The 17,424-nt window shown below is 36.8% G+C and overlaps 1 protein-coding gene across 1 annotated transcript in view; it reads left to right on the plus strand.

Annotated features, from left to right (window-relative positions):
* Nucleotides 1-11,959: 11,959 nt before the first annotated feature.
* TBC1D2 (TBC1 domain family member 2) overlaps nt 11,960-17,424 on the plus strand; it is a 65,667-nt gene continuing 60,202 nt past the window's right edge. The window contains exons 1-2 of the mRNA XM_044657215.1: nt 11,960-12,488; nt 14,470-14,617. Coding sequence (XP_044513150.1) covers nt 12,009-12,488; nt 14,470-14,617 — 628 coding nt within the window. The 5' untranslated portion in view covers nt 11,960-12,008. The remainder of the gene's footprint in view (nt 12,489-14,469; nt 14,618-17,424) is intronic.

The raw sequence follows: 17,424 nt of genomic DNA on the forward strand, positions 1-17,424 counted from the left end.
TCCAAATTGATTTCCAGAATTGTTCCACCCATTCATAGGCATCAGTGTCTTTTTCCACAGTCCCTGAAACATTTATTATTTTCTGTTTTTGTCACTTTTACCAAGCTGATAGTTGTAAGATAGACTCTCAGAATTGCTTTAATTTGCATTTCTCTAATTAATATTTATTTGGAGCACTTTTTCATAGGACTATAGATAGCCTGGGTTTCTTTCCTTGAGACCTGTCTGTTCATATTCTTAGATCATATATCAAGTAGAGATTCTTATTTTTATAGATTTGAATCAATTCTTTATGTTGGAATAAAACTTAATTAAAGAAACTGCAGGAATTCCGGGAGGCAAGATGATGGCTTAGAAGCAAAAGCTGAGTTCTCTACGAAAACCCTTCTACACCAATCAAAAACAAAGTGCTTCAAGGGGGACCCAAAAACAAATTCAATAACAGGACAAAGGCAGGGATCATCTTGCTCAACTCAACTTAAGAAGAATTCAGAGAAGTTTGAATTCATGGGTTTAAGGAAAAGAAGGAGGGTCCTAGTACCCCTCCCCAACCGTGTTCAGACTCTGGAGGTTGCTGGGGTCTCCCAGGTGAGGGCTCCAGCCTAAAGGGAGTGCTTTGCTGCTATGACCAGATGGGACTTAGTGGCTCAGTGCTCTGACAACAGTTGGAAGGGAGGCAGCTGGAGGAGAAGGGGAGAGGGGAGAGCAGCTTGGTTGCACAGGATTTAGCCACTGCTCCTCCATCTTGGACTTCTGCCTCTGGAGGCTTTGGCCTCAGGGCACATTCACCTCCTGTAGACCAGACTTAATCCAATCTAATAATAATGCAGATAAGAAGCTTTTAGAGGACAGGGAAAGCCAATATCCCACACCCCCATCTATTGCACTCAATCCAGCTGACTAGGATCCCAGGGTGAAGCCTGTAACTGAGACAGAGTATCTTAGTACCAGGTTCAGAAACTCAGGTCTCTGGCCAGGCAGCTGGCAGGGAGGTGGCTGGCAAAAAGGAAGAGAGGAGCACAAAAGTTCTTTTGGCCTCCACACCTTCACCTTCACCTTCAGCTTCTTTTGGCAGCTGGGGAAGCTCTGGCCTCAGGGCTCCTTAATAAAACAAGCGAGCTATATCAGCCTAATTCAGTTAGTCAGCTAAGCAGAGAAGAAGCCCCTTCAGAACAGAATAGCCCAAACCCACAGATCCAGCAAATAAACAGAGGAGCAAGAATACAGCCAATGATGGGGAGCAGGGGTGGGAAGGAGAAGGAAAAAATATGAGTAAACAACAGAAAAAGAAAAAAGAAATTACAATCAACATCTTCTATCCAGGTAATGAACAAATAGCAAATGGAACAGAGGAGGAACAAGGAACACTAAGCAAAAACACAGAAACTCAAGTGAATTGGACACAGACTTGGAAGGACTCAAAGCACAATTCAAAAAACAATTAAGAGAGGCTGAAGACAATTGGGAAAAGAACTTAAAAAGCAAAATAAGGCATCTGGAAACAAAGGCACATGAAACTAAAACAAGAAAGTAGTGTCTTGAAAGCCAGAATTAACCAGCTTGAAAATGTGGCAAAGAAAGTGAAAGATGACCTACAAAGAAAAACAGTCCAGAAGGAGAAGAATGATCAAAAAGCCAGGGGTGAAATTCAGTCTTTAAAAGTTAGAAATGAACAATTAGAAGCAAATGACTTCACAAGGCAGCAAGAGTCTATAAAACAAAATCAAAAGAATGAAAAAATTGATGAAAATATGAAACACATCATTGATAAAACAACAGACCTAGAAAATAAACCCAGGAGAAGCAAAAGAAAAAGCCTGGATATCATTCTACAGGAAATTATCTACAAAAACTGCTCTGATATTCTTGAACAAGAGGGTAAAGTAGAGATTGAAAGAATTTACAGATCACCTCCTATATTAAATCCCCAATTGACCATATCCAGGAATGTTATAGCCAAGTTCAAGAACTTCCAGATCAGTTGTCAAATTGTGAATCTTTATCCAGTAGCTGGGGTCATTGGGTTAATTTAAAAAACTGGTTTATTAGATATACATTCTGTATGTTGTATAGCTAATGAAATGATGATTTATGTGGATTATTCTATATCTTATGTTTGCTGAAATTATTGTTCCCATTAATTTTTAGTTAACTTTTTTATTTTGACTCATCCAAATTTGTTAGCTCTTTGAGAGCAAGGACTGTGTGCTTCTTTTCATATCCCCAACACAGCAGAGTATATGGCACATAGTAGGCACTTACTAATGTTTATTAATTCACTGGTTATGTATCAAGACCATAAATGTGTCATAGAAAGAATTTAGTAAGATCTTTTCTCTTACTATTTTTCTAATTTATGTAAAAGTGAAATGAATTGTTGTTTGATGGAATTCTTCTTGTCCTGAAGTTTTCTTCAAAGGAAATTCATTTTTAGCTTCTTCAATTTCTTCTTCTAAAATTGGGTAGTTTTAATGCTTGATTTATTTTTCTTTTTATTTGAGTATTTTGTATTTTGTAAATATTCATTATTTCATGTAAGTCATTGGGTTGCTTGGCATGTAATTAAGCAAAAATAGTTTCTAATAATATCCTTTATTTTTTTATCTGTTGTAAATTCTGTTTTTTAAAATAGTCATTTGATTTTCCTTTCTCCTTTTTAATCAAATTCACTAAATGGTTTATCAAAACTGAACTTTATTAATGCAACCATTTTTTGTTTTGAAGTTTGTTAATGCTGTTGACATTTCTAATTTAGTGTTCAACTGGAGTTTTTAAAATGTCTTTGCTTTCTAGTATGTTTAGTTACTTTCTCAATTCATTGATCTGTCCTTTCTTTTTTTCATTAATCAAAGCATTTAGAGAAATAAATTTTCTCCTAAGAATTATTTTGGCTGCATCCCAAAAATTCTGATATATAGCCTTAGTATTTTCATTATCTTTACAAAAATTATGTATAATTTCCATAATTTGTTCTTTGGTGCTCTGATTCTTCAGGATTGAATTATTTAGCCTCCAGGTGTTTTTAATACTTTTTTCCAGAGGCCTCTTATTTAATATGATTTTTGCTGAATTGTAGTTAGTAAAGGATATATATAATACTTCATGAGATTTTTATGTCCTAAGACATGATTAATTTTAGGTACCACGTACAGTGAAGAAAAATGTGCCTCCTTTCTCTTTTTATCCAGTAATCACCAGAGGTCTATCATATCTAATTTTTATAAAACTTCAATTCAGGTATTTAGTTTCCTTAATTTCCTACCTCATCATTTGGTGAATATGTGTTAAGTATTTAAATAAATTCATTGTCAATATTACCTTTCAGCAAAATATATTTCCTCTTTAATCTCTTTTAATTAAATCTATTTTGTTCCCTTGTCTAAAATCATAATTGTCATTTGTGTTAAACTGAGGCTTATATATTAAGTATTTTTGAAATCAATATGTTATTGGATTTTACTTTCTAACCTATTTGCTAGTCTCTCTGTTTTATGTGAGTTAATCTCGTTCATATTCACAGTTATGAAAGATAATTGTTTATTTCCCTCCATTGTACTCATATTTTTCTTCTCTATACTCCTGGCTCTGTTTATCACAAGTTGTTACCTTTTGATTTGTTTTTTTGTTTTTTTCACCTTCTCCTCACTATCTCCTCTCCAAGCTTATAGTTGTTGTGTTTTAAATTTGTGGCTAATTCTTCCTTGAATCTACCCAATTTCTTATTCTCCTTTTCCTTTCTTTTTGTCCTATCTATTGCCTTGTTTTGTTGAATGTAGTCATATACAAAACTGTGTAAGTATTCTGCCATCTTTTGAACAGTTTAGACAAAAGTGAAGTTCAAGCCTTGCCCATGCCCCCACTCTTTTCATATTTGGATATAGTTCAACTTGTACATCCTAATTAAGTATGTTAACAATTCCACCATTTTTCTTCCCATTTTCTTCTAATGTCTCCTCTTAGCAGTCTTCCTTTTCTTTCATTCTTCCATCTTCAAAACATAATAAACTTATTTGTGTAAGAGGGAATTTAGATATTTAATTAAGGTATGGTTGCCAGGAATCAATCAAATTAGCTTGATTCCATAATTAAAAATAGACCCAAGTCAGGATGGCTTTTATAGAAGTTTATTTACAATTAGCAAGGTTGAAGGTAGAGAATTAGAGAGAGAGAAACTCTGGCCTGGATTAGGGGTCCCACCGGATGAGGATTTAGAGGTTAATTAAACTAGACTACAAGCCACGAGGCCTTTGACAATTAGAGAGGCAAAGAAGCCTCCTTGAGGGTAGAATCTCTAGAAATGCCAAGGTAGGTGAAAGGGAGTCAGCCTAACTTACCCACGTGACAATTCAGAGGGAAGCTGTCTGAGGGCCCAGCAGAGGTCCTTCAATACCAAATTCAAAGCGTGAACTGCCTCCACAGGAAGTTACCATCATATTTAAAAGATAGCATCTTTCATCACTTCCTGGGGGTCCACCTCTAATTCAAGTGGACAAATGGCAGCCTCAACACTGTTTTGGACTGCCCAAAGGGCAGTCCCTTGTTCTTGATTCCTTACTTATTGTCACTAACTAATCTCCCCTCCCCACTCAGGGAAGTGGGATGACATTATCTCTGATGGCTAGAGTTTAACAATGAATGAGGATGAGCTAATTCCATTTACACATTTATAGGTCTTCTTTCTCAATTGACTATTTCTATGACTTCTGCCATTAGGATTCTGATAGTCTTTCCCCTTATTGGTGGAATTTATCCTTATGAGTCCCTTCTGATTCTCCATCAGTATTTACCTTTTAATTTCTCTCTTCACTAATATATTTTTATTCAAAAGTTCTTTTTAAGATCCAATTTCTTCATAAGGAATAATTGAAAATCCTCTATTTCACTTAAAATCCATTTTTTCCCTTATACTATTATATTCAATTTTGATAGGGAGGTTATTCTTATTGTAGGTTTTCAATATTTAACCTTTTAAAATATTTCATTTCATGTACTCCTCTCTTTTATAGTGACAGCTCCTAAAGTAGAAGCAGGAGATAGTGCATCTATATAGGCATGTGGTTACATCAACATAATATTGGGCTATTATACTGCAACCATTTTTGCTGAGATTAAATGCTCCTGCCAAAGAATTGTGGATTTAGAGTGAGATTGGGAAAAGAAAATGTTTTTACACAAAGAATGAGGTCCCTTCAGGATCCCAATAAGATATATTCTAAGATATTTATTTAAAAAATATTATGAAATAAAATTTTATTTAAATATATATATGCATATATATTAAGTAGAATGAATTTTATTAGAATGGAAGCTCGTTGAAAGAAGAAACCATTTAATTTTTTGTCTTTATATTTCCAGACCTTACAGGACAACCTGCCTTCATTCCCCTATCATGCCTTTTTCTGACCTTTTGGACCTCCAAATCAAGCCTCTACTGCTTTCCTATATTGGAACTTTTCTCAGTGCCTTGATTCTCCTCCCCCCTGGATCATCCTACCACCCCTGTTGCCTGCTCACCATAGAATATCCTTTGGTAAGGCGTGTTCCCCTTCTCCCACTCATGAGTTCTTCCTGAAGCTTCCATTTTGTGAAGAGATCCAAGCTGGTCTCTCTTCATTCATTTATTGCCCCTGTCCCCTTCTGGGTTGCAAAATAATGTTACTATACAGAGTGTCTCTCATTAAATATAAGCTCTTTGAGGGTAGAAAACTATCTTTCTTTTTACTTGTATCCCCAGTACTTTGTACAGACACTGACATATAAGTGCTTAATAAATGTTTGTTTCACCAAATTACCCTCCAAACAACTATGATCTAAAACCTCAAAATGAATTCTAAAGCAGCTTATTCCATAAAAAAGATGGGATAAAATAATTTTTCATTACAAAACAACTTATAATACTAGCACAAAAATCTATTGTACCAAGATGGAAGTGAAGCATAAAGCAGCACACCAAAGCAGACACCAGAATGGCAACAGGCTGTAGAGGTACCTGAATCAGCAGCAAAGGCTTCCAGAGCTCTCAGTCACAGATGATAAAGATTCTTTGGACAATTGCTCAGAAGGAAAATACAGGGGGATCCCTTCAATGGCTCTAGGTGAAAAATTCTTATCCCATTACGCATACCGAGATCCAGGTCACAGTCCTGAGTCCCAGTCTCAGGGTAAGGAGGACTAGTATACATCAGAGCTTGCAGCAAAAAGGGGGACTAAAAAGTAGTAGTGGGAGAACTCAAAAAATATATTTAAAATTAAATGAGAGAAAAAATGAGGAAAGAAATAAAAGATACAAAAAAATATTGAAAGAGTCAACATTTTGGTAAAAGAAGCACAAAAAATAGTAAAGAAAATAATACTTTAAAAAAGCAAAGTAGGCTAATTGGTAAAAGAAGCACAAAAATCCACTGAAGATAACTTTTTAAAAAATAGAACTGGCCAAATGGAAAAGGATGTACAAAAATGTACTGAAGAGAAGAACTTCCTAAAAAATAGAATTAACCATCTGGAAAAAGAGAAATAAAATTTACTGAGGAAAAGAACACTTCAAAAAGTAGAACTGGCCAATTAGAAAAAGAAGAACAAAAGTTGACTCAAGAAAATAAATTTAAGTTAATGAAAGTTAAAGACTGCATGAGAATTCAAGAAACAATCAAACAAAGTCAAAATAATGAAAAAAGTAGAAAAATGTGAAATATCTCATAGAAAAACAACTGACCTGGAAAATAAAAATAGGAAAGATAATCTAAAATGTGTTATACTACCTCCAAGTCATGATAAAAAAAAAAAGGGATAAGACATCATATTTCAAGAAATTGTCAAGGAAAACTGCCCTGATATTATAGAACCAGAGAATAAAATAGAAATTGTGTGAATCCACCAATCACCTCCTGAAAGAGACACCAAAAGCATAACTCCCAATAATATTATAGCCAATTCCATAACTCCCATTTCAAGGAGAAAATATTGCAAGCATCCAAAAATAATTCAAATATCACAGTCAGAATAACCCAAGATTTAGCAGCTTCTACATTAAAGATTGGAGGGCCTGAAATACGATCATTCAGAAGGCAAAGGAGCTAGGATGCAACTAAGAATAACTTACCCAGCAAAACTCATCATAATCCTTTAGGGGAAAAATAGCTACTCAATGAAATAAAGGACTCAACAATTCCTGAGGTAAAGACCAGAGCTAAATGAAAAATTTGACCCTCCAATACAAAACTCAAGCAAAGGATAAAAAAGTAAGCAGGAAAGAGAAATCAATAGACATTCAATAAGAATAAATTATTTATATAACTACATGGGAAGATGATTCTTATTTCTAAGAACTTTATCATTATTAGGTCAGTTAGACAAAGCATACATAGTCAGAGGGGAAAGATGTACATTGAATATGATAGGAAGATATCTAAAAAAAAATAAGAAAGAGGAATGCTTTGGGAGAAGGGGAAAGGAAGAAATGGAATGGGGTAAATTATTTCATATAAAAGAACCTTGAAAGAACTTTTACAGTAGAGGGAATTATGGGGGATATAGGGAGAGGAACATTTACACCTTACTCTTGTTAAAATTAGCTCAAAGTGGGAAGGACATACACATTCAATTGGATATAGAAATTTTATCTTACCCTATAGGAAAGTAGGATAGAAAAGGGATAAGAGAAGTGGAGAACAGGGTTGCTGACAGAAAATAGGGAAAATTGGGGGACATTATGGACAGAATTAAAGGAGAGAAAAAAGGATAAATGAGGGGGGGAGTAGGATGGAATGTAATAATAATGGTGAAAAAAATTTTTACAAGTCTAATAAAAGTCTCATTTCTCTAATTCACAAAGAAATGAATCAAATGTATAAGAATATGTCCATGTCATTCCCCAATTGATAAATGGCCAAAGAATATAAACAGGTAATTCTCAAAGTAATTAAAGCTCTCTATAGTCATGAGGAGAAATGCTCTAAACCACTATTAATTAGAGAAATGCAAATTAAAACAACTCTGAAGTACCACTCCACAACTATTAAATTGGCTATTATGACAGAAAAGGAAAATGACAAAATTTGGAGGAGATGTGGGAAAACTGAGATCCAAATGCAATGCTGGGGTAGTTGTGAAGTGATTCAACCATTCTGGAGGGAAATTTGGACCTCTGTCCAAAAGGCTATTAAACAGTACATGCCCTTTGACCCAGAAATACCATTACTAGGTTTGTACCCCAAAGAGATTTTTTTAAAAGAAGAGGATGGACTTATATGTACAATATTTAAAGCAGCTCTTATATTTGCAGGTACAAATAGTTGGAAAGTAAAGAGATACCCATAAAATAGGGAATGGCTGAGTAAGTTAAAATGTGATTATAATGGAATACTATTATGCCATAAGAAATGAGGACAAGAGAAGCTTAGAAAAACCTGAACAGACTTAGACAAACTGGAACAGAGTAAAGTAAGCAGAACCAGGAGAACATTGTACAAGCAATATTGTACAATGAACAATTTTTAATTACATAGCTATTCTCAGCAAAATAATCATCTAAAACAATCCCAAATGACTCATGATTAAAAAAAAATGTCATCTGCTTCCAGAAAAAGAACTGATGGAGTCTGAATCCAGACCAAAGCAAACTTTATTTTTTGTTTGAGTTCCCTTCCACAAAAGGATTAATATGAAAAATGTTTTCTATAATGCACATATAAAATCTATATCAGATTGCTTACCATCTCAGTGAAGGGATAAGGGAGGATTAGGGAGAGGCAGGAGAGAATTCAAGATTCAAAATTTCTTTTAAAATGTTGTAAATGGTTTTTACATGTAATTGCGAGGGGGAGAGGTAAAATAAAATGTAAAAAATAAGTGTTTGCTTCCTTCCTTTATTCTAAATGCCTGGCACACAGTAGAAGCTTAAGAAAGCTTGATTGATTGGATGAACAACCAATACACTTCTGGCTGTGTCCACAAGGTGACAACAAAAGATACTATAAAAATGCTTGTTTCAACTAAGTCATTGATTCAGTTATTCAAAAAAAATTTGTTTTGTTGTTAAACTATTATGCCTGACATTGGGGGATAAAGAAATATGAAACTGTATTTCTCTCCTTGAAGAAATTACAATTTGATTTCACAAAAAAGAAAAACTTAAAATATGTAAATGACTAATCTATCTATTTCTGTAATGATCAAATCAAGCATTTTTTTAATTTGGCCTTGTATCGGGTGCAAAATATTGTTCTGAGTGTCGTGGGGATACAAAGTATAAAAGAAATACTTACATTCAAGGAACATACTATCAAGTTGCAGGGTTAAGATACAGAAAAGAAGTTTTGGGAATTTAAATATAATTTTTAGAGCTAGAAGGAACCTTAAAGAGTAGAGCTTCCCCCACCCCCCAGCAGAAACAAAATCTGAAAAGGAAAATGACTAATCCTGTATCACACATAGTTAGTGGAAGAACAAGTACTAGACTCCAGGTCTGAGCATGTTCTGGAACTAAGGAAATAGTAACTATGCAACTTCGCTGGATTCTAGGGTAGGTAAAAAGTAGTACTGTGAAATATTATATGTTAATATTATTATAGGTCTAATCTTTCTATTAAATAGTAAATCCCCTAGAAAGCAGGGAACATGTCATTTTTCTTCTTTTTCATCTCTAAAACCTAGTATAGGACCCTACAGATAATCTATATCCCTGGTGGGTGCTGCAGCAATCCAGGAGGGTGGTGATGGCCACAGGTGCATTTATCTTTCCTATTAATTGCTATTAAAATTTTAAAAAATTAATTTCCAGGGGGCTAAGTAACATTTTTTTTTCTGGAAAGGGGGCAGCAGGCCAAAAAAGTTTGGGAACCATTGATCTATACTTTGAGTTGAAATGAAATGGGATAAAACTGGAAACATAGGTTGAAATCAGATTAATAAAGGCCTTGGAATTCCAGACTAAGAAGTTTAAACTTTATCCCTTAAGTACTGAGGAATCATTGAAAAATACTGAGCAGGGCAATGAGTGACATGGTCAGATCTATTAGGAAAATTAGTCTAAAAGCCGTGTGAATGATTTGGGATAGAAAGAGTCTGCTTGTAAATAGGAAGTTATTAAAGTCATCTAGAAAGGTAATGGTCACACAAAATGTTTGTGTAGGGGGTTAATGGACTGCAAAGACAATAAGAAAACTGTGACATTTCAATATTTGAAGATTCCTCCAACTAAAAGAACATTGCAAGAGTTGCTGTTATCAAAAAATTTAACACCAACAGTCAACTTGAATCTCAGGGGATATGAATATGAATCCAGGGAGATAATAATAGCAGCTATCATTTACAAAGTGCTTTAGCATATAAAGTACATGTTATTTTGTTTGAGTATCCTAAAAATCCATTGTTGAAATGTCACTCTCCATTAGGTAGGTGGGGACTCATTTTACAGAAAAGGAACCTAAGGTGGAGAGGGTAGGTGAACTGCATATAGTTAAATACACCACTAATGTCAGAAAAAGGATTTGAACCTAGATTTTCTTGATTCCAAAAGTTAAAAACTTTCTACTACTATAATCTTGAGAAAAAGCCTTCCAAATCTAAGTAGGCTGGTCCTCACACAAGATATAAGCCCTGTGGTTTTGTAAACAAAATGCCTTGACTGCTTTAAGAAGCAATGTCCAGAAGATGGGAGGTGATTGGCTATATCAAACTACATTTAGAGCACTGTTGTCAATTCTAGGGAGGTCCACATTTTAGCAAGAACATTGACAAGATAGAGCAAACACATCCTAAAGGGACAGAACTAGGATAATGAGGGGCTGGAAACTGTATCAGACAAAGAACCAAGAACCATTAACCCTGGGGAAAAGGTTGAATTAGCTTGAGAGCTTCCTTCAAATCATCGGGGAGAGGATTGTTTACCTATGCCACAGGGGGAAGAATTTGGAGCCAAGCCACTAAATTGCGAAGAAACAGATTTCAGGCTGATTTCATTTTTCTGCTCCCTATGATGTACTGTCTCCAAGCCAAAGCAAACTCCTTGAAGGCAAGGACTTTTTTTTTTTCATTCCTAACTTTAGCATTGTGCCAGATAGAGCAAAATGTTAAATGTTTTATCTGTGCAAAGAAAAACTTCATATCAGATCCATCCAAAAGCGAGAGGAGATCTTCTGGAAGGGGTGAATAGTCCACCCCTCGATGAGTTTTCAGAACCTGAATAACCCCTTGTCAGGGATGTTTTCTAGGTGATCCGTGGATGCAGGCTGAATTAATCCCTCTCCCCTTTTTCTGAAACCGCAAAATTTGGGAAATGGAACAGTGGTTTCTCAAAATCTGGGACTATGGCCAAGATTACGACACTTCCCTGACCAGGCAGGGCTCTCCTCTTCGAGAACCTGCCGCACCCGACCGGATTGAAAGTATCTCATTCCCCAGGTCAATCACAAGGGTAAGAGCCACAGGTGACCACGTGGGCTCCGGAATGTTCCCCACCCAGGAAGCTTTGGCCTTGGAGACGGGGCGGGGTATGGGACAATCTTCCTAATCTACATTTTACTCTCCGGTCAGCAAGATCTGGAGAATTTAATCCAGAGTGGGAGGGGAAATAGCATTGGTAATTACTGCCCCTAGAGGTGCTTGGAAGCTTTAATCTCATATCTCTATTTTGAGTCCGTTCCTGGTGAACCACTTGCCAGCTGCAAAGATGGCGTGTTGGCCGGGCGGAAGAAGGCGTGGCCAGGCGCACTTCAGGACTGGGAGGGGTGGGGCGGGGCTAGGCAGGTTAAAGGCGGAGCCTGCAGGGGGGAGGGTCGGTCGGTGAAGCACCTAGTGCCAGTGAGCTTCTGGTTATGATTGAGGTAGCTATTGGTCTTCTTGTTGGACCAGCGTGTCCGAGACGTCTCTCGCTTGCCCCGCTCCGCTCTGGGCCCAGTCGACTTCAGCTACAGCCCAGAACGGTGGGGTACACTCGGAGCACTTTGACCGCCCAGTATCGGAGGAAGCCCCGCGTGCACACCGCCACGCACCCCGGCGGCCGGCAGTGAATGAAGCCTGGCTCTCCCGGCGGCCCTCGGCTTCCCCCTGCCCCGGGAGCGGAGGCCGCGCCCCCTCCTGCATTAACTCTTGAGATGGAAACTCCAAGGGAGTCTGGGTGGCCAACCCCAGATGAGGCTCCCCTCGAGCCTGTGAGCGAGTATGACCCCTGTTCCGCGGCCGAGAAAGGTGCGGGGACTCTGGAGGACCCGGAGGCTGCGCTGTCTAAGTCTGGCAAAGAAGCCAAGGATGGGGCTACCAAGCTTTGCGGATATTTGCTTAAATTCGGAGGCAAGGGGCCCATCAAAGGCTGGAAATCACGCTGGTTTTTCTATGATGAGAGAAAGTGCCACTTGCATTACTCCAGGACAGCTCAGGATGTTAATCCCCTGGGGAGTATAGACCTTTCCTGTGTTACCTTTGATTGCAAAGTGGAAGCAGAGGAGGGGACTTTTGAGATCAAAACTCCTAGTCGAGTTATTACCCTAAAGGTAAATGTAATTACTATTGTTTGCCTTCAAGTCTAAAGTAAAATACCATCCCTACTTACTGAAAGCCCATCCTAAACTCCCTTAATTTTAGTGCCTTCCGCCTATTCTTTACTTATAGTATATCCTGTATATTGCTTGTTTGTACCTCAATCAGTAAACATGTATTAAGCACCTGCTGTGTACATGGTTGTTGCATGTTGTCTTCTTCTATTAGACTGAGCTCCTTGGGAACTGAGGCTATCTTTTACAATTTCCTTTGTATACCCAGCCTATATAGATTTGCTTTGGCCCTTAGTAGGCAATTAATAACCGTTTATTTACTGGTGACAAAAATCTTGCGTGTGGGTAAATCTTTACATTTTTAGAAGGTCTGTTCATTAGAGAGTGGGAAGTTCATTTCTCTTTCCTAATTAAAAATGAGACCTTGTGGAGTTAAGAGACAGAGGTTTTATCATCTTGCCAGTCTGAGATTGGTTCTTTTCTGTCTTCTTGCATTTTGTCTCATATAGAATAGGTACTTTCCTGCTAAAAAGCCTATGGGGCAAAGCAAAGCACAATTTAGTACATCCCAAAGCTGGAGCTCCATTGGCTTAACCTCTAGAATGCTGGTTGAAGTTTGCTGCTAATGTTTTTCTTATATTATCATCAACCTTCCCTATATATTTCTTGTTTGTGCATACTTTTTTTCATGATATATCCCAATTTAGACAGAGATCTCCTGTCTAGAACAGGGAATATCTTTTGTCATTTTTTTGTATCTCAAAAACCTTTAGTGATTTTCCATTGCCTATAGGATAAAATACAAAATCTTTAGCCTGGCATTTAAGGCCCTCCCCATTATGACTTATTTTCTTTTCCAGCCTTGTTTCATGCTATTTCCCTTCATAAATTCTTGTATTCCATTCAAACTGGCATAGTGGAAAGAGTACTATAACTAAAAATAGAGAACATGAGCTCAAGTCTTATCTCAGAAGTTTTCTCCTTGTATGACCTTGGACTCTTAATTTCTCTCAGCCTCAGTTTCTTCCTCTGTAAAATTTGCCCCCAAACTCCCAGCTCTAGACCAATGATCCTATCCTTCACCTCATTTGTTCACTAACATAAACCAGCCCCCATGCCCTCCGTCCTCATCTCTGCCTCTGAGGAGCATTATCTTCTTTCTAGGTTAAAGTTAGGTGCCATCTCTTCCGTGAAACCTTCACTAATTCCTCCCCATTCCCAACCTCCTCCCAAAGAAAATTATTAATGCTTTCTTCAGTTTTCATTATATGATAATTGTTTATGAAAATGTTGTCTCCTTCCAGTAGAATGTCATTTTCATTTTGTTCTTTCTACTACCAACAGTGTGTCTACCCTGCAGCGTGACTTATAATTGATCAGGATATAGGGGAGGGAATAAGCATTTATTATACTACCATTACATTGCTGGGATTTTGTCCCCTCCTTGTAACTCCTTCAGAGTATGTAACATTTCAGAACTACATATCTTAAACCAATAAAATAAAGCATCACTTAGCCACTAGATTTTATAAGAATTACCTGCCAAAAAAGATATGATATCAAAGTCATGTTTATGTCTGATTCTTAAATTGTGTCAAAGAGAAACTTTTCCATTCCTGCATATTCTGTGTATCTCCCTACCCTTTTAAAACATAAAATAATTAGTTTTGGAAATTCCTAAATCGACTGGAACCAAACTAAGCAGAAAGAAACACACCATTTCATACTTGTGTGATTTTGGACAAGTCACAACTTTCTGGGCCTCAGTTTCCTGTCTTTAAAAGAAAGGGATTGGATTAGCTGATCTTTGAGATCCCTTCCAATTCCAACAATGATTTTCTGTTGGAATTCAATTTATTCTAAGAAGAGGTAGTTACTATGTCTTCCTTTCTTACTCTCTCTTTTAAAGAATGTAGAAGTAACAAGAACTAACTTGCTCTACAGGAATCAAATGTTTAATCTAATTTTTGTGACTTCTTAGGCTGTCAACAAACAAACCATGATGTACTGGTTGCAGCAGCTTCAGTTGAAGCGTTGGGAGTTTTACAACAGTCAGCCTGGAATCCTGGTCTCAGGAGTCACCACCGAAACTTCACCTGGAAATGCCTCTCCCCTGCACATCACACTCGGTATCAAAAGATAATTTTCTTTCTCTTATGAGATATCTTCTACTACATTCTACAGTTAAGGCTGTACTCTTTATGTTGTCATTACCAAAATACTGGAAATTAAGAAAACTCTTAGCAACAGAAAATGCATCTACACTTTAAATTAAGTCAAGTCAACAAACATTCTTTAGATTCCTACTATATAAGCCAGGCTTTGTGCTAAGCACTGGGATTACAAAGAAAGGCAAAAAAAAGCCTCTGTCCTCAAGAAGCTTACTTTCTAATGGGAAAGGCAAATGCAAATAACTGTATAAATAAGATATATATAGGATAAATTGGAGATAATCTAAGAGGGAAGGCACTAGCTTTATGAGGGACCTTCTTGCAGAAGGTAGGATTTTTAGAAACGAGGCAGCAGAGATGAGGAAGGAAAGTGTATGATGTCCATAGCCCAATCAGAGGACTGAGAGGTGGTATTAATCAAGCCTTGAGTTAGCAGCATAGTGATAAGATTAGAAAAGATGAGCTTAATATGGAAAGGGCATCTTGAAACCTGGCAGGATAGCTGATACAGAGTAGAATTACTCATAATGTGTGAAAAAGTGTGTAAATTATAAGAAGACTAGAAAGATAGGCAGGGGGGTTAGGAAGGGTTTTAAAAGTCAAATAGGATTTATATTTGATCCTGGAGGTAATAGAGAGCCACTAAAATTTATTGAAATAAACGGGAGTGGCAGAGTCAGACCTACACTTCATAATCAGATGAAGTAGAGTGGGAGGAGGCTTGAGGCAGAGAACAGTCTAAAAGTTATTGCAATAGTCCAGCTGTGAGAGAATGGCCACTCATGTAGGTGGTCACAGTAGCATCAAAGGAGAGAAGAGACCTTATGTGAGAGATGCTACAAAAGGTAGAATCAGTGTGACTTACTACTGAAGACATCTTCTAGGCTTGTGAGAAGACATCACCCCAACTTGTAACCAGTTTATTAGATAGGGCAGGATCTTAACATACTCTTTGAGGAGTGTAGCATTGCAACAGAGCAAAGCCAACTTTTTTCACTCAAAAGTTTTGGATTAGAAAAAGGGGAAAAGAAAGAACAGTTATTAGCCATCATAAGTGACAAAATTGGAATTCCCTATGTCTACTGTCAGCTTCTAATGTCCTTGAGCTGCATACAGATTTTTATTTGTGTGCTTTTAATTGACTCAAGAATCTTCTTACATACATGCAATTTAACAGCATTTCACATTGTGCATCTCCTCTTTTCCTCAGTTAGATCACTTAGTTGTTATCCCTCAACCCCAAACTAGTGTGTGCTTCAGGCTACTTCTGACACTAATGGAAAGATGCCAAGATCCAGAAAGGACCAGTGAAGGCAGCTGGCTTTTGGCAGGACAGCGTGCTGGCCTACAAATTAAAATACTTGACAACTTTTCTGTTTTTAATAAATACTAAACACTAGTTGAGGCCTCCTGATTTCAAGTAGAAAGATAAAAGAAATCTACAAGAAAAGCATATCATCCTTTGTCTGAAACTAGTTTGAAACAGGTTAAAACCACATTCATAACTTTTATACAGCTACTGGAGCCATTTCCTTTTATGACTATGTCCAAAGTGAGAAAGAAAACTTTGAAGCTATGTAGTTGTTAGATTGGTATTTAGAACAAAAATTCATCTAATTTTTATGTTAAGAATCTCTTTTTTAAGGCCTTTATTAATAAAGATTCTTTTTACTAAGACATCTCCCTTTCCTCATTTACTTAACTGCCTCATTTCCTATATTTCCAATTCTGTTTTCATAGATGATTGCATAATGTGTTTGAGCAATTCCAGATGATTAGAATCAGACTGGTGACAAATAGAAAGCCTTGAGAAAACTGAATTCCTGTGTGACTTGTGCTAAAAACTGACTAACCAGAAGAATCTTTGTTTTCACACCCATTTTCTGACTTTTAATTTGTCCTCTTAGTTTTATGTGGCATTTTATTTAAAACACCCTCATATAGTGGATATTCTATTATACAGTATCTACACAGTATAAAGAGGGTGTATCCTCTGTGTTGCTTTGTCTCCTTAAGCCTTTTCTTCGTCACAAAAAAATATACTTAAGGCTTTAGGACATGTGTGCATCCCTTTTAATCTTACTATGCATATGATATCAAGGCATATTCTTTCCTTTGTCTCTGACTCCAAGTCATATTCTAATGTTTCACCCTAGTGGGGAAGTGAAACAAGGCTCTTGTCAACTATGCCAGCAGATCACAAATTTCTGTCAGATCCTAAAATTATACCAGCTTTGGATATAGATCTGGAGACAAATTAAGACAGCACATCTCACAATTAATATTTGAACCTGGTCTACCTACCTTTAAAATCTAATCTATTATCTAGGCTTCAATGCCCGGGTTCTCATTTGCTTCTTGAGGTTGCCTATTTCATTGTTGGAGAGTTCTGATTTTCCTTATTTCAAGTAAAAATCTTCATCTCTAACTGTGTACTAATTGTTCTAGTTCTGATCTCTGGAGCCAAACAAAATAATTCTAATCCCTTTTCCATATGACTGCCCTTCATATATTTAAAGGCCACTACTATGACTTACAAAAGTCTACTTAGGAATGGTCAGAATGTGATAAGTAGAAGAAACAAGGACCTAGAGGAGAGGAAAGTTTGTAACTTAGGTGATCTGGAAAGGCTTATGAAGAAAGTGGAATTTGAGTGGTTATGCAATTAAGGTGAATTAGTGAAAAGGTCAGCTCTTATAGATGTGATTCTATGAATCTCTTACACACACACACACCTTGTATACTTTTTTTTAAATTATTATTAT

This window comes from Gracilinanus agilis, chromosome 1, assembly GCF_016433145.1.
Source record: "Gracilinanus agilis isolate LMUSP501 chromosome 1, AgileGrace, whole genome shotgun sequence".
NCBI classification, from domain to species: domain Eukaryota; kingdom Metazoa; phylum Chordata; class Mammalia; order Didelphimorphia; family Didelphidae; genus Gracilinanus; species Gracilinanus agilis.